The sequence below is a fragment of the Leucoraja erinacea genome, chromosome 36, assembly GCF_028641065.1.
Source record: "Leucoraja erinacea ecotype New England chromosome 36, Leri_hhj_1, whole genome shotgun sequence".
Lineage (NCBI taxonomy): Eukaryota > Metazoa > Chordata > Chondrichthyes > Rajiformes > Rajidae > Leucoraja > Leucoraja erinaceus.
In genome coordinates, this window is record NC_073412.1 from 407,315 (window position 1) to 428,581 (window position 21,267).

The 21,267-nt window shown below is 44.0% G+C and overlaps 1 protein-coding gene across 1 annotated transcript in view; it reads left to right on the plus strand.

Moving 5' to 3' along the window:
• The window catches only part of LOC129713638 (neogenin-like), a 106,421-nt gene that overhangs the window by 16,974 nt on the left and 68,180 nt on the right, over positions 1 to 21,267 (plus strand). The window contains 1 exon segment of the mRNA XM_055662838.1: positions 20,394 to 20,705. Within this exon segment, the coding sequence (XP_055518813.1) occupies positions 20,394 to 20,705 (312 nt within the window).

The following is a 21,267-nucleotide window of genomic DNA, read 5'->3' on the forward strand; positions in this document are numbered from 1 at the left end:
CCATTTAATTTGATCGTGGCTGATCCACCTCAGACCAAAACTTTGTTGTACCGGCTCCCCATTACTCTTTATTTTCTCATCTTTCAAATGTTTATGTATCTCCTCATTAAATGCCACCAGTGGCGTATTGTCCACAACCCTCTGGAATTCAGGGCATTCACCACCCTTTGCAGGAAGAAAATCATTCACACCACAGTTTAAAGGAACCGCCCTCCTTGTAACCGTGTTTCCTTGTTTAAGCCTCTTGCCAGTGGCAACATCTCAACGTCCACCCTGTTACGATCACTCAGGACCTCATGTTTCAATACTATCACTGTTCTAAACTTAAAGAATATAGATCTAAGCCCATGGCAATCTACTGGGGATATTCTTGTTTCAGTGCCAAGGGTTAATCAAATGCTTTCAATTCCATTGTTCCATTCGGAGTCTATGTGCTTGTTTTAATTACTGAACTACTTCCTGATAGCACTCCTTCACACACATTGAACTCATTTCCCCCCCCCCCCCTTCCTTTTATTGCCAGTTTAATTTGAATTGATTCCAGTTCAGCTTTTATATCCTGTTTATATCTTACTTATCTTTGTAAGATCCTACTGCATGTGCCGTCTCAGTGCTGGAGTGCATCTTTCTGGGCAACCCCCCTGACACATGATGCTGTGACACTGGGCATCAGCCCTCTGCCTCTTTATGCACCGCTCCCTCTATTGGAATGTGTGTATCTAACTGGAAGTACTCAGCAGGCCAGAGGTAGTAATATTTCTGGTTGGAGATCTTTCTTCTGACCTGCATTCTCTCCTCACAGAGGCTGTCTGACCTGTAGCATATTATGAATATTATGTTTTTAATTTCAGATTTCCAGCATTTGCAGTTTTAACATTTTTTTTTAACCTTTCTTCGTGTTTGAGGTAAGGGTCAAAGTAGATATTCCTGCAGTTGGATTAAAGCCCATCGGCTCCTGCAGCCCAGGGTTAGTGAGGGGAAAAGAGTTCCTACTAATCTCAATCAGTTCAGAACAAGTGAGCATTGTTTGGGGACTGCAGTTTTCCCCCAAATACCCTCTTCCCCCCCTGCCTGCCTCTCACGATCACGTGTAAAGAATTAGAGCTAACGTCTGAAACTGAAGAGGAAAGAGCCATGAAATTCTGAGAGTGTTCTCTCTCTGTCTTTGTTTTTCTTTCTCCCTCTCATTTCCCACTGTGCCTGCATTATTGGATCATGACGGATGTGGACGTCCTGTGTTCATTGCTCATTTGTGTGGTGTGGATGTTTGTGCAGAGGCGGTGGGGTTTCGGAATGTGTTTGCCATTTGACCCCCTTTTCTGGAGGAGGGTATGGGAAGGGGCGAGATTAACAATTCTGTGCCTCTTCCTCATTAATGGAAGTACGGAGCCAGTGAGAGGCGCAGATCACCAGGAACTGTTGCTGGGGGAAGGGTTGCGCTGGCAAAGCTTTGGTTAATTTAGTGTTTTCTTCAGTGCTGCACAGCAGAACGTCATACATTATTAATAATTCTGAGAACTCTGGTCTCTGGAGCTGTTTAGCCTCCAGCATGTAGGTTGTGGATATTTGAAAAGTGCAAGGACTGTTATGATTTAAGTTGTAAACTGATAATGTTGTTCATGGCGTTGGGGTCTTGTTTGCTGGGTGATTTTTTTACCAGGGCAGAGGGGGTTGATATATAGCAGGGAATAATATGACTGTAGTTATTGGTGACAAGGAGGTGATCAGGGTTAAGGTTGGTGGTAGGTAGTGTAGCTGTTACAAAGCTTTAGGGGCCCAGATCAATTTCTGACCTCGGATGCTGCCTGTGTGGAGTTTGCACAATTTTCCTGTGATCTTGTGGGTATCCCCATGTGCTCCGACTTCTTGTATTCCAAAGATTGGCTGGCTGATGAGGCAATTGGCCATTGTAAATTACCACAACTGTCGATGGGGAGTGGGTAAATCACGGGAGTTAATAGGCATGTGGATAACAATAGGTGACGAGGAACTAGATAATGGAACAGGGTTGTTTGGTTGCTTCAAGAGCTACCGAAATTCAGTGAGCCGATTGGCTTCTTTCTCTGTTGTAAAGAAATATCTGAAAATAACATTAAGATGCAAATGTTAATAGGATGTGCAGAACCTGTGGGAGAGTCCAGAGCAAGACAGCACAACATTTAATGTGAGGGCCAGAGTATTGGGGATGAGGAGTGCAAAATCCCCAGAAACTCTAGTAGGTATCATGCATGTATGTTTCCCAACAGGAATGCAATGATATATCTAAGATAAAGAAATTGGGTTATGAACATGTACTAAGGATATATTAGGGGTTTTAGAACCATAGTGAGTAATGCAGTTAAGATACAGATCAGCCATAGTCTGATTAAATGATGGAACTTGTCCAAAGGGCCACTTTCTGTTCACAAAGCTACCCTTTCGTAGTGTGACAGGAAGGCAGTGGTTTCTTCCGAAGGTAGATACAAAATGCTGGAGTAACTCAGTGGGGCAGGCAGCATCTCTGTCTAACCTTTGATTTAAACCAGCATTTGCAGTCCTTTCCTACACAGTGATTCCTATCTGTGACTTCACTAAAGTTGGATGTTGCTGATACAGGAACATAAATAACCCATTCAGCCCTTTTACACTGCCCCACCATTCAATTAGATCATTGCAGATCTATATTTCAGCTCCATTTATCTTCCTAAATCCTCCATCTCTGAAGAAGGGTCTCGACCCGAAATGTCACCTATTCCTTCCCTCTAGAGATGCTGCCTGTCCCGCTGAGTTTCTCCAGCTTTTTTTTGTCTCTCCTCCATCTCATATCCCTTGGTTCCCTTAGCTGCCATATTTGTCTGAGGGTCCACAGCCTTTTGGAGAGAATTCCAAACTTCTGTCCAATCATAAAACTGCTTCAAGATATCCTTCTGAATGGCCAAATAATAAGCTTCAAATGATTGTCCCCTAATTCCTGAGTTCCCTGCCGGGGGGGGGGGGGGGGGGGGGGGGGGGGGGGGGGGGGGGGGGGGGATTTATGTGTATGTGTATTGCCCTGTAAATTGTTTTAACTTTTCACCACCTTGTTCAAGTCACCTTTCAAACTCTGACATTTAAAGGATTACAATTTAAGACAATTAGTCTTAATAAGCATATATATTTTTTACCATTAAGAAGATATTCCACTTTTATATTCCCAGAGCTCCATATGCTGTGGTTCACATACATGTTTTAACCTGCATGCCTTGTCTTATTGTAATAAGTTAGTGTTATCCACAGATCCTGATGCAGCATTTCAGGTCAAGGCCCTGATGAAACGTTGTCTGTTGAATTCCCTCCACAGATGCTGATTGACTCATGGAGTTCCTCCAGCAGTGTCTTTTTACATGTACTGGTACTAGAATCTATTTTATTTGTGATATATAGAAATGACTTGGATGACAATGTAGATGGGTTGGTTAGTAAATTTGCAGATGATGTCTAGGTGTCTATGAGCCTTTGGGGTATGCAAGGGTGAAGGAATATGGATTAGATGCAGGCACAGGAGACAAGTTTAACCTGGCATCATGTTCAGCATGGCCATTATGTGCCACAGGACCTGTTCCTATGCTAACCTGTTCTATGCTCTGATATATTCTGTATCCCATCTGAGACTGGAGAAATGCTTCTGCTGTCAGATTCCTTTGCGACTGTGATTAAGCTGCATGCAGCAGCTGGGACAATGTATTCAGGCTCTCCGCCCTGTGATTTCGTTTTTAATTAAAATGAAATGCATTTCCTCTCAATTCCACTGGCAGCTTCCCAGCTCTGTTGGTTAACTCTGGGCTATGATTACTGAGCTCTATTTTAACTCCTGCCTGATAAGAGATCATTGGTGTAATTAAGCTCTGTTGATCAGCAGTTAGCTGGAGCAGACTGCAGTGTCGATACCCCTTTGGATTCTCTTCTGTGTGACTGCTGCGCTACAGTTTCTGACGCCAGTGCCCACTTGGTTCCTCCTCTCATGGTTTGAAGGATAATCTTGAGCCTTGCATATGGACTGGCGATCTCAATTATGAGTTAGATCGTAGTTAGACAGTGCCACTTACCTACACTAATTGCATACTTCTGAATCCCTTAATATCTAAGTATCTGTCAATCTCTCTTGAATTTACTCTGTGAATTCACCTCTACAGTTTTGGGGGCAGAGAATTTCAAAGACTCACCACCATTGGGCAAAGACATCCCATCTCAATCCTGAATGGTTATTTTGTGACAATGATTTCTGGTTTCAGCACCATAGACAGGAGAAACATATTCAGCGTCTGATCTGTCACACAACTCAAGCACTTTGTATGTTTCAATGAGATGATACGTCAAACTTTGATACTCGGGAGAGCGCAGGCCCGGCCTGATTAGTCTCTCCATGTGGGACAACTAACTGCCCAACCCCATGCCCAACCCCGAAATCAACCTGATAACCCTCACTGCACTCCCTCAGTTGGAAGCACATCTTTCCTTAGTTGTGGAGACCAGACAATATTTCAGCTGCTGTCTCCTCAGGGCTCATGCAGTAATTGCAGTAACATCTTTTATTATTGCATTAAATGTCAAAATACCTTTTACCTTTTTCGGGAAGTTCAGTTGGTTAAATGTGAACTTGCATCTTTTTATGTGTAAGAAAGAACTGCAGATGCCGGTTTAAATCGAAGGTAGACACAAAATGCTGGAGTAACTCAGGGGGACAGGCAGTATTTCTGGAGAGAAGGAATGGGTGACGTTTCTTCAGTTTGAAGAATGGTCTTGTCCCGAAACGTCACCCATTCCTTCTTCCCAGAGATGCTGCCTGAGTTACTCCAGCATTTTGTGTCTACCTTGCATCTTTTTATCGTCTCTCAGACAGTTCCCTCATGCATTCCTTAGCTCATCGCTTCTCTTGCTCTCATGACCTCCCACAGCTTTGCCCAGCCCAGCATTCTTCCTCTGTCTCCTCCCTCTGCATCCCTGGTCCTCTGATGAAGGATAGTGTATGTCCACTCCATATTCTGATGGCTGATAAAACCACAGACTATATTATGGCTGGGGTAGGAACTGCTTTGTGAGCATTATTTGATATTTTCAACTATCCATAGATAATTGGTTGGTGTGATAAGGTAACTTACTTCAGGAACCTAGTGTGAGGTATACAAACAACATGATCTGCCTATCAGAGCTGACTGTCACTAAGATCTCAGTGCTGAGAGTGTTAACCTGGGAGAGGAAGGTGATGCTGGTGCACTTATCAGGCCTGGAATAGAGAGAATTTTGTGCAGACTGCGTTGGTGTTATTTCTCCGGTGCTTTGAAGTGCCTGCTGCAGTTAGACCATATCTCAGGAGCACACACAAGCAAGAGACCACTGCTCCCCAGTAGAACACTACACCTCCTCCAAATAGCTGAAGAGCTGCTCCCCAAATTGTGGTAAACATTCCCTCCATTTACCAACGCGCACTTTCACCATGCCATTGATTAAGAGAAATAAATGGAGCAGCATCAATTACTATTAAAGTTGTTTTTTTATTTGTAAAACTCTTTGACTCCAATGTACAATGGGGTATCCTTCCCAAATTTGGCCTTCTGCAGAAATTCAACTCCATCCTACATTTGTTTCATGATGGCACGCAGCCCAGATCTTACTGAACAGGTGCACAACAGACCCTGGGCTCAGTGTAGACAGGTGGCAAGCTCGGCTGTGTCAGCACCCTAACAATCTTCTCAATCTTCCTCACCCTTAGAGTTAACCAAGATAGGAAACGCATGGCTAAGGGGATAAAGAGTGATGCTGATAGTATTGGAGGGGAGGAATCTTCAGTGGAGCATAAACATTGGCATAGGCTGGTCGGGTTGAATGTGTGTGCTGGGTATTCTGTGTAATTAGCTCTGTAGATGTCCACTGAGGATTTAGTAATGGGATTAGACATGCCTGCTGGACTGGAAGGCTTGAAATAGGAAAGATTTGAGAACTGTACCAGAGTGTTTGGAAGAGTAAAAGTGAACCACTGTCAGAACTGAAATCAAATCCATTGGTTCCCCTGAAGGTCAGACATTGAGATAACGTGTTACTGTGGTATAACTACCCTGAATATCTCAGGAGTCTTACTCACAAATATGAACCTTTATTAAACACTGGTCCAGATGAAATGGAATATTCTGGTAGATTTTTGGGAAGATTGTGAAGGCATGAGGGAGGATTCAGAAAAGATCTTGTGAGGATAGTTACTAGGATGAGGGGCTGCAGTTATATTAGGTTAAAGACGCTGCTTTCTTTAGAAAAGAGAAGGCTGAAAGGAGATCTAATGGGAATACATAAAATGATGAGGGGTTTGGACATAGTGGATAGTTGCTGTTCATTAGGGAGAAAGAAAGAATTAAGAATGACATAGTGAAAAACCTTTTTATGTGACGTATGGTTGAAATTGCACCGTAGGTTTGAGTGGGACTTCAAGCGAGATCAAATAAAATGTGGTGGATAAATATCTGCCTAGTGAGAAGGGAGGTGTGTGGAACAAGAGAGTTGCTCAGGCAAAGAGCAGGTGTGAATTCTCTGGGTCAGTGTTCTCCTGTATGCTGCAATCATGCTGTGATTCTGCAGGAACATATCATGGGTGAAGTTAACATCAGTCAGGGAGTCATTGAGTCAAGCTGCACGGAAACATGCTCTTCAGCTCAGCTCGTCAAGACCATGCCAACTTCTCTAATCCCATCTGCCCACATTAGGTCTGCGCCATACTATGGATATACGTGGCTGTCTAGATGTATATTAAACATAGCGATAATATCTAATTCCACCACCTCTTCTGGCAATGGGTTCCAGATATCAATGACTCTGTGGGGGGAAAAAAACTTACCTAAAATTCCCTGAAAACTCCTTCTTCTCACCTTAAACCTATGCCGTTTTGTTATTGATATGTTTCTTGTGCAAAATAGATTATCTATGTCTTATAATTTTAAAGACCTCTATCAGGTCACCCCTCAGCCTCAGCTCCAGGGAAAACAAACCCAGCCTACTAACTCTCCTCACAACTAAAGTCTTCTAATCAAGGGGACGTGGTGGTGAATGTCCTCTATGTTCTGGTTGCTGTAATTACCCCTCCTGCAAGTGGGTAGGGTAGTCATAGACTTGATGGACTTGTGGGCAGATAGTCAGGTGATTGCAGTGTAGAGCAGCACATTCAGGTATTGAGCGTGGTTCTGCCAAATAGTGTGCATTCCCAGTGGCAGGCAGGCAGGCGGGCGGGCAGGCAGGCGGGCGGGCAGGCAGGCAAGCAGCGAGCAATGCAACCCGCTCTGTTCTCCACGCTGACGGAAACAAAGAATACAAAGAAAGTGCCGGAAAAGAAGAATTTAAATTGATCTGAAAAAGAAACACTTTGCAGAATAAGAATGCTAGCAAGAGGGCCATTTCATTTCAGATGTTCTTAACAGGGGAACTTTACAAAGTTTTGCATCCTTGGTAGACTTGTGTATTAATGACGAATTAGATGAATTTGCATTATCCTTTGTAAGTTGTGAGCTTATTTTGTTCTTCAATTTTTTTTACGACAGATTAGATAAAGCAAAAATTATAAATAAACCTTTACATTTGGAACAGATTAGTATAGCATAAGTTCTGGCTATTGTTTAAAAAGTATTTGATTGTATATCTAGCCTCCGCAATTTTTCCGGGCATAATTGTACTTTGACTTGAATGAAGAACAGTTAGTCAGGTATTGGGGGTGACTCAGTTCTTCCAACTCTTGGCTCATTTCTGATCTCTGGTGCTGTCTGTGTGGAATTTACACATTGGCCCTGTGACACTGTGGGTTTCCTTTGGGTGCTCTGGTTTCTTTCAACATGCTAGATTAATTGACCATTTTGAAGAATACGATGTGAATGTGGGAAGAATAAAAAGGAATTAATGTAAATAGAGGTGTAGTTAGTGTATTCTGGTGAGCTAAAGGGACTCCAAGACAATGTAATAGGTTTCTGCAGGAGGCAATTAAATTGATCTAATTTTCTTGTGGTTTCAAGATGCAGTTTAATAGTACCCATTCCTTGTGAAACAGAGCCATCTGACCTGTTGGCCCCTGTCTGGTTTCACCCAGTTCCTCTTGTCCTACTTTCACGCACTATGTATGGGGTCCTGTCACTCTCCTGCCTTCTATTGGGGAGGTACGGTTGTCTAACCAGAACTGATCCTCTGGGAACAGCCGTAAGCACTGCTCTGGGGATTTGCCTCCAGTGCTTGCAGCTTGGCACAATACTCAAGTTGGAGTGTGGCCATTATGTATACAGATCCAACACAGTACTCAGTTTACAATATTAAAAAGTTAATGCATTCTCCAGTTTACTTTGACTGCTTCAAATGACTGATCATATCAAAGTTATACCCAAGATCCTTCGTATTGACACTGCTGGGAAAATGATCACGCAGTTTTCTTTCTTGCAGTATTTAGCCTTTTATACTTGATGAGTTTGTTATGTTCAATTCATCTGCTTTTCGTTCTGAGCTGAGTCCTGGGCCAGACATTATTGTCTTCAAGCCCGACCAATTTATTTTCAAAATGAACAACCGACTTGTGTTTCTCCGACAATATTCCCCCAGCCTCCACCAACTAGACGGTCAAAGACTGCAGGTGTAATGGAGCATCACCTTCTCCAAGTCACACAGCATCATTCATCAGACTTGTTTGCACTGTCCCAGGGTGTAAGTCCTGCAACTCCCTGCCCTACATTGCTATGGGACTGCTTATACAATAAAGTAATGGTTCAAGAAGGCAGCTGAACAGGCATTAAGGATGAGCAATAAATCATGGCCTTCCCAGCAACCCAGCATCTCACGAGATGAATTAAAAGAGTGTACTTTGGTACATTAAAACAATTGAAATGTTTCCAAAGTGTTTTAGCAAAGGAAAATCGATGCAGTCATATAAAGGATTGCTAGGACAGAACAGAGGCAGGTTTGTTTGTAGCATTTTAAAGGAGGGGGAAGGCAGAGAGGAATTCCATACCTTACTGCCTTGGCAACTGAGAACACAGCTGTCGTGGGGTGAGCAAACCCAAATTAGAAGAGCAAGGAGATTTTGCAGTTTTTGGGCTGCAGAGGTGATACCACGAAACGATTATAAAACAAAGATGAGAATTATTGTACTTTAGACACATAGCACGTGTGATGGGTGAACAAAGTTTAGATAAAGGCATGGGAGAGAGTTTCATCAGCGATGGAGTCTGGCAGCAACACTGGGGTGGAAGCGAGTGGTTGTATTGGTGACCATGAACGGTGTTTTGGTGTTGTTCTGGAATGATATCTGGTGGCAAACACTTTGGTTGAGAATCGGTTACTGGGGGATCTCAGAGAAGGAGATGATGTTGGTGAGAACCGGAACAGTGATGGTTGAAGGTTCCAAAGAGGAATGGCTCAGTCTCCCAATATTTAAGGGAAAAAAAACGTGCTGGTTTTTGCTGCAATGTGTGGGCAGGTCGTGATGCTTGTGGTCTCTGGGGTTGGTCAGAGGCTTATTATTTATATTTATATATTTTTTATTCAAAATCGTTTGCTATGTCGCTCTTCAAGGGAGATGCTAAATGCATTTCGTTGTCTCTGTACTGTACACTGACAATGACAATTAAAATTGAATCTGAATCTGAATCTGAATCTGAATCTGGTGTGGAGGTGTCATAGGGCTGTGAGGGGAGAATGGAGCTGGAGGATGTGGCACTGTTGGTAAGGGCACCCGTTATTGCACCTTTCCTGTGTAAGTGAACCACCAGATTTGTTTTCCATAATCCACAGTTGCTAATTATCCTACAACCCACAAGTCTTTGGGGCATGGGAGGAAACCAGCAGACTCGGAGAAAACCCACACCCTAAGGACGCATGAATTAGCAGATTTATTGGCCATTATAAATTGCAGGTGACCTGCAGATTCTGAGGGAATCGATGAGAATGTAGGGAAAATAAAAAAATCATGTTAACGTTGGATTAGTGTAATGAGGTTTCTGGTTGCTGCAGACTCAGTGGACCAAAGGGCCTGCTTCCACACTTTCTCTCTTTCTGTCTATCTCACTTGTCTCTGCCTCTGTCTCTGCCTCTGCCTCTGCCTCTGCCTCTGCCTCTGCCTCTGCCTCTGCCTCTGCCTCTGCCTCTGCCTCTGCCTCTGTCTCTGTCTCTGTCTCTGTCTCTGTCTCTGCCTCTGCCTCTGCCTCTGCCTCTGCCTCTGCCTCTGCCTCTGCCTCTCTCTTTGTCCCTGCCTCTCTCTTTGTCCCTGTCTCTCTCTGTCTCTCTGTCTCTCTGTCTCTCTGTCTCTCTGTCTCTCTGTCTCTCTGTCTCTCTGTCTCTCTGTCTCTCTGTCTCTCTGTCTCTCTGTCTCTCTGTCTCTCTGTCTCTCTGTCTCTGTCTCTCTCTGTCTCTGCCTCTCTCTGTCTCTCATTTTATCTCTTTCTATTTTTCTTATTTCACTGAGATTAAGTAATTTTTACATTTTAGAATTTTCTATTTGGTTGCATTTTATTTGAATGTAAACGTCCTGATGGCCAAGGTGGGTTTCAATCCGGTGCCCATGTTTTTTTGGATCCAGAACTCTGGCTCCTATACCAGTGATTGAACGACTATATTATCATGCCTCAGATGCAGTGGAGGAGGGTGCAGGATGTGGGGATGAGGATAGAGGAGGGTGTGGGACTGGGGAAGGGTAGTTTGTGGGTAGATGTGTATGTAAACTGTGCTGTTTTCCAGCTGTTGCAGAGGCAATTCTACATGAGCTGTCTCCTTGCTTAAACAAAAGAAGAGCAATATCAGTTGGCAGGATGTGACAGGCTCCACCCCACCCCCTATTTGAGTTCCCTCACTGACTGAAGGTTACCATGGAAACCGTTGGCAAGTGTAGCTTCATTCTCTTCCATTAGCCTGTGGATATGAGTTCCTTAGATTCATGAAACATGCAATACAGCATGTTGCCTTCGTGAGAAGAGAGAGACAAGGAGACGTGTGCAGAAAGGCAGAGTGCCTGGGAGAAGCAGTGAGCAGAGGGAAGGTGTCCCTGGAGGACTAGGGTATATCCACAATCTGCAGACATGATAGATACAAAGAAGTCGTGGCTACAGTTTATCTCAGAGTGGAGGTATTTCCTTCACGGGAATGGCAGAAAAAAGCAGTGCTTCTTGTAAGCTTTAATCTGCTGCCTATTGTCTGATGAAAGTGTGAATCTGATGTTGCGGATGTGGGCAGCGTGTGAAGTGCATGGTTTGAGCTGTAGAGTGTGGGAGATTGAGGTGTGAGCTTTAGCTACACATGAACATTTGAGCCTTCAGATGAAGAGCAGGACCAGTCCTCGGCCCTTGAAGCCTGCTCTGCCGTTCAATAAGATCATGGCTGATCTGGTTGAAAATCTCATCTCCAACCCTAACCCTAACCTGTAGCAGCCTTTCATCTCCTTGCTTAACAAGTTCATTATATTTTGGAACCCATTTGAGCCTTCCTGTGTTCCAAGCAAAGCCCCCCTTAATGCCATCATGTTAGTTCCATGACCTTGAGCTAAAACACTTTATTAAGATTTTTTTTGAAATAAATTATAAGTATAACTAAGTATAAATTAAGGCAGCATAGTGGTGCAACAGAAGAAATGCTGCCTTACAGATCTAGAGACCTGGTTTCAATCCTGACGACAGGTGCTGTCTGTACGGAGTTTGTGTGTTCTCTATGTGACCGCGTGGGTTTTCTCTTCTTGCGTATGGCGTGCACAGCCTAAAGTTGTAGGTCAACTTGTTCTATTTGATCTTGTTTGTGCACGTCGGGTTGATTGCATTAGGCGAAACAGGGTGGACCACGTGAGGTTGCAATCTCCCACCCCACTGGTTTCCTCCCACACTACAAAAACGTACAGGATTGGATGTTAATCGACTTTGGTAAAAAAAAGATAAATTGTCCTTAGTGTATAGGATAGTGCAAGTGTATGCGGTGACCGTTGGTAGGCTGTTTCTGCGCTGTATCTCCCAAAAGTTTATAATACCACCCGCGCACCACCCCCTTCCCCCAATTCAGAGAATGTTACTTCTTCAGAGAAATCCAATAATTTGATTTAACTAGAAAGCTTTCCCAAAGCCCTATGGTGTTTGCCTGATTAATTTTCATAGTGCACTGTTTTAACATCAATAATAACAGCTTGTATTTTTTTCTTTGATTGATGTTAATCCAACTGGCCTGCACTTTCATGCTTTTTATCCTTCCTTTTTGAATAATGGAGTACTACTAAATTGTAAAATATTAAATGTAAGTTTTCACAATTCTAGGGAATTCTAGGGAAAATGAAAACCATGCATCAACGTTCTCATTGGCCACTCCTTTCAAGACCCTTGGATGAAGTACATAGGTCCTGGAGACTTGTCAGCCCACACCTCTGGCCATTTGTTCAGTCCACCTACCCTTGTAATTGGGTGTCAGGGGTTATGGGGCGAAGGTAGGAGAATGGCGTTGAGAGGGAAAGACGGATCAGCCATGATTGAATGGCGGAGTAGAGTTGATGGACCGAATGGCCTTATTCTGCTCCTAGAACCTACGAACTAATGTAATTGTTATTTTCCTGAGTTTCTCTCTGCTCGATGTAGAGCTGTTTCTGATATATTACCTGTATCTTCCATAATGAAGATTGGTTAATTAATTCCCCATATTCGTTTTCTATAGGATCAACGATCCGTTAGCTCATTTATAAATATCTATAGGATTCATACCATCTGTTTTTATATTTCTGGCTGGCTTTATCTTACATTCCTTAGTAATCTTTTATTTATTCATTTCAGCAATATATTAACAACCTTATCGGCTGGCTTAAATCTACAGCATTGACAGCAGCGTATATTTCTTCACACCTCACATATAGTGAAACATCCCAAGGCAGCTGCGGTTCCAATATCACAACCGTGCCTACACCACACATACCACTGATTACATCTTCAAAGTTGTAAAGTACTTTTAGATATCGTGAAACAGTGTTAAAGGTACAGTGGACAAAATTATCAAACAAATGTTGATGTCAAAGGGTATATTTTCAATGTACAATATACTCAGTGGTCAGGCAGCAACTAAGAAGAGAAAATTAAATGTCCAGCATTCATTCATCTTTTACCAGAACAGAAAAAGCTTAGAAATCAACATTTTAAGTAGAGAAAGAATGAAGGGGACGAGAGAACAAAAGGGATAGGTTGTGATAGATTAGAAGGCAAGGCACATTAAATGACAAAAGAGATGTTGGTAGAAGGCAGTATTAAATGGAACAAATGATGGGCCTGGAGGAGGGGGGACATGGAATCAATACCTGCTCCTGGTGTTTGAAGGATTTGCTTTATTTGTTATTTTCTGAGTATTGAACTTGGTCTGTGAAGTGAAAGATGTACTATTCCTTAAATAGTGGACAAGGCTGAGGATGGATGGTGTGAGTAGATTGGAACAGAGAATCAGATTTTCTGGAACATCTTAAGGAGGGAGGGAGGGAGACTTTTAGGAAACCAATGTTTTGGACTTAATGTTGCCTCAGCCAAACCTTATTGGCATCACATGATACAGGGAGTGTTACCACCCACACCGTACGTACATCACTCACATTCTGCTTTTAAAATCACATTATGTAAAATAATTGTTAACATTGTGAAAGGTTTTAATTAAGGATTGGTGGGGAACTATTTCCACGGCATGTGGATCGGCAAGCAGAGGTTGCGGTTCCATGGCAGTTAATCAGCTTGGTTATATTGTGTACAAGATACAAGATACATTTATTTGTCACATGTGCCAGTTGGCACAGTGAAATGTGTACCGAGGTACAGTGAAACTTTTATCAATAACATAAACGAGGGTTCTTCCCTGCTGTTCCGGGGAGTAATGCACCAGGGCCGTTCCATTAACTTGAGACAAGCGGGAGCCCTTTGTTAATTAAATAAAATGCACGCTGGAAATATTCAGCAGGTCATGTCATATTTGCAGAAAGAAAAATAGAGTTACTGGTTCAGGGCATTGATCTTGGATCAGAACTGAGAAATGTTAGAGATACAACAGGTTTTAAACAGGTAAATGGGAGGAAAGATCAAAAGTTGAGATGTCATTTTTATCAGTGGAGCAATAGATTACATTTTGCTCTCGAGTTTGAACGTGGAACGACTGAGGCAGAGGCAAGCGTGCCGCTCCTGAGGCGAATGGAGAAACGCTGAGGATAAGACTGCAGGCTCGTGGAGAGGGAGCAGAGGAAAGGGCTCATTGGATGGCTCCGCCTGGGTGTATGGGCTTCAGTGGTTCACTCCATGATCAGCCCATTTTGTGAATTCTGATGCATCTCTTGAAATCTTTGCTTACACAGTAAAAAAAAAATCTAAAGCAGATTATTCCAGTCCCCCAGGGCAGAGGCTCCCAAATGATTTATTTTTATTGTATACTCCTGTCGACATTTACCAGCTGCCCCAGAATATGTTTGATACTTTGATCCTAAATGCCAGTGATTATCATACGCACAGCACATCAACACTCCGGCTCTCCTGGACCAAGTAATCCACCTGACCGTCTCTGGGACCCCTCACCGCCAGAGAATCCGCTGAGCTCCGACACCTCATTGAAGTCTACATGTGTGAATGGAGGGAACTACTGATGCTGATTAACCTTACAAGGCATGAAGAGCTGTTCTCCTGTTCCATTATTTTACTGAAGGTAGACACAAAAATCTGGAGTAACTCAGCGGGACAGGACAGGCAGTATCTCTGGAGAGAAGGAATGGGTGAGGTATCGGGTCGAGACCCTTCCTCATTATTTTACCTGTCCAAGCGTCACAGTGTGAGACCAGCCCACTGCATCATCTGCTTCTCAATCTTCATTTTCCTCAAAGTGAAACTCATGAACTGTCCACATTGATTTGGGGACAATAATCAGTTTCACAAAATTGCTCTCAAAGGGCAGTCTTTTTGGATTTGCTTCTGCTGCTTGAAGAGTTGCTGATCCAATTGTCCCAATAAACTGTGTGTCTCACTCTCTGCCCATACAGTGTCATGTTGAGGGGAATTAGCTTGTCAGCTCTGTCTGCTAATTAGTATACATGCTTTGGCTGGTGTTGGGCAGTGTGACTGCTCCAGGCTAAGCACGGTTTCAATGTGGTTGTCGCCGTACAAGTGTGCCATTTGTCTCTGTCTACTTCCTCATCGCCACCGTTTGCTGCAGGGAGCTGTGATCAAACTGCAATGAATATTCAATAGAGGGAGGTCAGGTTTGTCTTCCACTGATCTTTGGGGAGGAGAAATGTTACTCGTTTTACATTCAATGTTTCTCTTGTTTTACATCCTTAGATAACTTTTTAATGGGGTTTGTGGTCTGATCCCTGCCCCCCTGACTCAACTTCTTTAGTGTTCCCCCTGTGCCATCTATGGACATATTTGATGCACACGGGGGAATCGCTGGAACTCAACCGAAATGTAGCCTTCTCTCCCCCTGTCCCGCTGATCTCAGGTGGGATCCTTGCATATTTTCTAGACACAATGTACACTTTGCAGTTTGAGGGGGACAATCGTTAGTGAAGAGCTCAGTAATGCAGAAGAATAATGCAGCTTTTGTACATCTCTCTCCGAAATGTGTAGTGTGGATTCCAGGAGTGCCAACATAGATCTTGCCCATTCTGGTTATACCATAGCAGCGGAGGTGAGAATTACATGGACAATGTTTTGTCACCTGTATTCACTGATTGTGGTCGAGGGGCCAGGAAGTTCAAGTCAAGTCAAGTTTATTTGTCACATACACATACGAGATGTGCAGTGAAATGAAAGTGGCAATGCTCGCGGACTTTTGTGCAAAAAGACAAACAACCAAACAACCAAACAAACTATAAACACAATCATAACACACATATTCTTTTACATAATAAATAATGGAAGGAAAAACGTTCAGTAAAGTTAGTCCCTGGTGAGATAGGCGTTTACAGACCGAATGGCCTCTGGGAAGAAACCCCTTCTCAACCTCTGCGTTCTCACCGCATGGCAACGGAGGCGTTTGCCTGACCGTAGCAGCTAGAACAGTCCGTTGCAGGGGTGGAAGGGGTCTCTCATGATATTGTTGTCTCTGGAGTTGCACCTCCTGATGTATAGTTCCTGCAGGGGGGCAAGTGAAGTTCCCATAGTGCGTTCGGCCGAACGCACTACTCTCTGCAGAGCCTTCTTGTCCTTGGCAGAGCAATTCCCAAACCAGATGGTAATGTTCCCGGACAAGATGCTTTCCACAGCCGCTGCCTAGACGCACTGGAGGATCCTCAGAGACACTCTGAATTTCGTCCCTGGATCTGTTCGGACGGTATGCGAACTGCAACGGGTCCATGTTCCGAGGGAGGAAGGTGCAGATGTGTTTCTTCACCAGCCTTTCAAAGCATTTCATGACTACCGAGTTGAGGATCAAGTTGCAAAGGGGAGTGCTGACCTAAGTTCAGGAGTTTGGAGATGGGTTTGGTTGGGATTATTATGTTAAGGCAGAGAAACAGTCAATAAATAGGAATCTTAACATAGATATCTTTGTAATCCACAAGATCCAAGGAAGAGTGTAGAGTCCGGGAGATGGCATCTGCCATGGACCTGTTGTGACAGTAGACAAACAGCAATGGATCAAGGCTGACCTGTGGATTGTGTGTGTGTGTGTGAAGCTCTGGTTGCTAAATGCAATGCTTTTAGATTATTGGTGAATGTTCGGAAGGGCTGTGTGTGTTTTGACAGGACTTTACTCTCGTTTAGATTGCTAAGAGGTGTGGAAGGAAATATTAATGGAATATTTCCTGTTTCCCATGCAATAACTCACCAATTTCAATGGCATATGCACGTGGAGAGGAAATGTGTATTGAAAACAAACATCAGCACAAGTCTAATAGAGTGTGGCCAGCGGAAGCCACTCTGTGTGTTCCAGCATTGTTGAGCTCTGCTGTGGCAGACACTCAGCCCTATTCACTGCATGTCACGTCCTGGAGAGATCCTATCAGCAATGGCCAATGTCAGCAGCTGCATCAATGCAGCCACCCTCTTCCAATTAGTGCTATTTTGGACAGAAATCATTGCCCTCCGTCCTTTCCTCTGGGCTGAGTGCACTGTCCACAGCCTTTCTCATATCCCCAAGTTCTTGTTCCTGGCACCTCACAGCTCACTTGGCACATCCATACTCTCCTCCTTGGTCTCAGCCCATGGCTAACCCCTGGCTATCAGTCCCAGTCAATCACTGCATTCATGGCTCTTGGCACCAGCCTGTCATTGCACCCCACAAGACCAAGCTTGGCAAAGGCGTAAGGTGGAGCTGGATTGCACAGGCAGGGAGGGGGCCAATGACACAGAGCTGTGCGGTGAAGGTCCGGGGCAAGGGGCGGGAATGGGTGGAAGCTGATCTTGGCATCAGGGATTTCCAGGGCTTGCTGCAGCCTTCCTGCATAACTATTCGATTTCTAATTAATTTGTTTTTGTGTGTGTGATAAAACTTGCTATTTTCCTGCAATTAGATCTGTAATGTTTTGGAAACCATAGGGCCGGCTGGAATGTCTGTCTCTCCTGCAGTAGATCTGGCCCCTGTGATCAAACTTAGACAATAGCAGACGTCACAAGTCCTTATGAAGGATAGAGATAGAATCTGAGGGGTGCAGTTAAGCAGATCGCTGTTTCCTGACTGAAATGCCTGTTTATTGCCTGTCAAAAGAGCAATTTCTGGCAAAGGAAAGAAGAGCTATACATTTGTGTAGCATCTTTTGGGGTATTAGGAAGTTGCTGTGGCATCTGGGGAGTTACACAGTTCCTGGCTGGAATGGGTGGAGTGGCAGTGGGTGTGATATTGTTGGTTTCAGCCCAGGGTCCATGTGTCTGGATCGGAGCACTCTGATCACATGGATGATGAACTGTTCGCTTTCCACTCAACTAGCCTTTGAACACCGCAGCTCTGTGTCAGTTTCTCGTGTGATGCTGTGGTCAGCAGTGGCTGAGTTTGGTCCATTCTGAATGTATATTTTCCACCACACCAGGGTTGCTGGAACATATAACATAGAAAAGCACAGAAATAGGCCCTTTGGCCCACAGTGGCCATGCCGACATGATGCCAAGTAAAACGAGTCTGCTCTGCCTGACATGATCTATATCGCTCCACTCTATGTATATCTATGTGCCAATCTCATAGTCTCTTAAACGCCACTATCATATCTGCCTTCACCACCAACCCCAGCAGCACGTTCCAGGCCCTGCATGTCTCCTTTAAATCTAGCTCCTGTCACCTTGCTCCTCTCTACCTGATGCTTGGATCCATCCCTACAGGCCCTGTGCTACGACAAGCTGCAAATGCAGCAGTTCACATCACAGTGGTAGCTTGTAGATTAAAGACATGCGGCCTCAGCTTGTAGATTAGAAACATGCGGCACATTGCAATACTGGGATGAATATTCATCTCCATTGGTTCGATATAGATGATTTTGATGAAATGGCATCCATTTGGCATGAAAGCAAGGAAAGGGAAAAATATCCCATGTTCCTTGTACAGTGGGGTTTGTCAGAGTCTTTGTCATTTTCTAATGCTTGCAATTTCCGAGAAGGAATTGTGGATGTTGCTTATTCCCAGGTAGATTTCCCTGAAGAGTGCTGGCAAAGACAAGCAGCAAGAAACAATGATATGTCAGAGACATTGAAGTTAGAGTTGTTAATTTACAGTGCAGGTCAGTGGGAGGAGATGTGAGCTTGTGTGAAGAAACCATTTGCTCTGATTTAATGGGCTGCTTAGATATGTTGCTTCTGTTCCAGATTATTAAACCACTCATTCTCTCTTTCACTATGAACCAGCTTTGAATCCCACCTCTTTGTCTCCTTCATTATTTTTAAAATTCCTTCATAATCAGTTTCTGCATCCCTCTTAAATTTGTAGAGGCAGACAGCACAAATACAGACCATTCGGCCCAGCTCCTCCATGCTGACCAAAGTCTATCTCAGCTTGTCCCATTTGCCTGGATTTGAGTCGTATCTCTAATCCTTTTCTATTCTTGCATCTGTCCAAATATCTTTTAAATGTTGTAATTGTACCTGTTTCTCCGGCTTCCTCTGGCAGCTCATTCCATTTACCCACTCCGCACTATGATATAGTTGCCCCTCAGGTCCCTTATAATTCTTTCCTCTCTCACTTTAAATCTATACCTAATATTGACTCCCCTGCCCTGGGAAAAAGACTATGACCATCCACATTATCTACACCCCTCATCATCTTATAAGGTTACCCCTCAGCCTCCTACGCTCTAGGGAAAAAAGTCCCAGTCTATCCAACCTCTCCTTATAATTCAAACCCTCCAGTCTTGGTAACATCCTCATCAATATTTTCCGCTCCCTTTCCAGCTCAATGCCGTCCTTCTTAAGTCTGGGGGACCAGAACTGTGAACGATGCTCACAAACGTTTTGTTTGGTTCCAACACCATGTTCCACATCCTCTACTGATGCCCTGACCGATGAAAGCAAGAACGCTAAATGCCACCTTCACCCCCCTGTCTCCCTGTGTTGCCATTTTCAGGAAACTATGTGCCGGTTGATACCCCTAGGAATTTTAGTCCCTTCTCCATTGAGTTGTTCTTTACATGAAGATGTTATTGACTCTCCATGGGGTATTGACTCTTCCTGGGGTATCGTTCCTGAATATAACACAAGAACCTAAAAGTTAAAGCAGGCAAAATATAAAAACAACGAACTGCAGATGTTGGTTTACAAAAAAAGACAAAGTGCTGGAGTGACTCAGCAGGTCAGGCAGCATCCTTGGAGAACATGGATAGGTGATGTTTCAGGTCAGGACCTTTCTTCAGACTGATCAGTCTGAAAAAGCTTTCCAACCTGAAATGTCACCTATCCATGTTCTCCAGGGTTGCTGCCTGACCCACTGAGTTACTCCGGCACTTTGTGTCTTTGGCCACTTGAATCTGCCCCCACCATTCATTATGATCATGGCTGGTCTGTTCTATTGCAAATCCTCTTCAGTGTTAGTTTTCCTTGGCCCAATCGTTCACAATGTATCTAACTCCATCTTGTGCACTTCTAGTATCCATCCTTCACAACGAGTGGGGATGAGATTTACCTCCCCTGGCAGACCCTGAAGGTTCAGTCTCACCCTGGGGATCGTGTGATGATACTGTGTGCTTCCGCAATTGCAGAGATACTAGATTAACACATTGCAATCTGCCTATGACATGAGTTGGATGATCAGCCATGATCATATTGAGTGGCGGTGCAGGCTCGAAGGGCCGAATGGCCTACTCCTGCACCTATTTTCTATGTTTCTATGACATGCAATGCATTGATGAATTTTTGAGATGAGTACAATGCTTAAATCTGACTACATTGATTGGGGTCTGAATTTTCAGACGATAGTGTGTATTTTACAAGATTATGTGGTGACTTCTCTTCTTCATTTTTTGGTAGAAACTGTCGGCCGAAGATTCACGCTTTTCTACTTCACGGTGGAGCCAGCAGACACGCTCGCGATACGAGGAGCATCAGTTATACTGAACTGTTCAGTCTTCGCTGAACCCAAGGCCAGAATTGAATGGAGAAAAGATGGAATTCATCTAATTTCAGATGAACGCAGACAGATGCTTCCAGAAGGTTCACTGTTGATACACAGTGTGGTACATTCGAAGCACCACAAACCTGATGAGGGATTTTATCAGTGTGTGGCCACCATCGACAACCTGGGCACAATCGTGAGCAGGACTGCCCGGATGACAGTAGCAGGTGGGTGCTGTTGTAAAGTGTTATCTTTGGTTGCTCTTATATCCCTCACCAGCATGAACATAGCTGAGGGCAATGCTCCCTGTAGGTTGGAACCACCTCTCTCACTTTGAATCTTTGTGCTATGCTAACTGCAGATTTAGTTTCTGAGCCCCACTCCAAACCTGATGACTGTACTACCCCCTCAGTATCACAATGCATGTTGCCTCCTTTAGTCCCTCCACATTTGTAATTCAGTTGTGTGGATTTGACTGTATCTATCCAGTGACGGACTGGCCAGGGTGTCAGCTTGCCCGATGGCAAGTGGGCCCCTGATGAAGTAGACCCCCTTTGTCTCCTGGCAACCAATATATTTAGACCCAGTCTGCCACTGTATCTATCTGTTCCCTTTGGCCCATACACATTTACAAATGTGCCAGGTTTCACTGGACTCTACCAATGCAAACTGATATTATGCATTTGTCAATTGTTGAAGAATCTAATCTGTTCCCTGCATCTGAAACCGGCTGCAACATGCACAGTGCAGTAACTGAGGCCAAAGTCTGGAGTGGGAAGGAGTATGTCG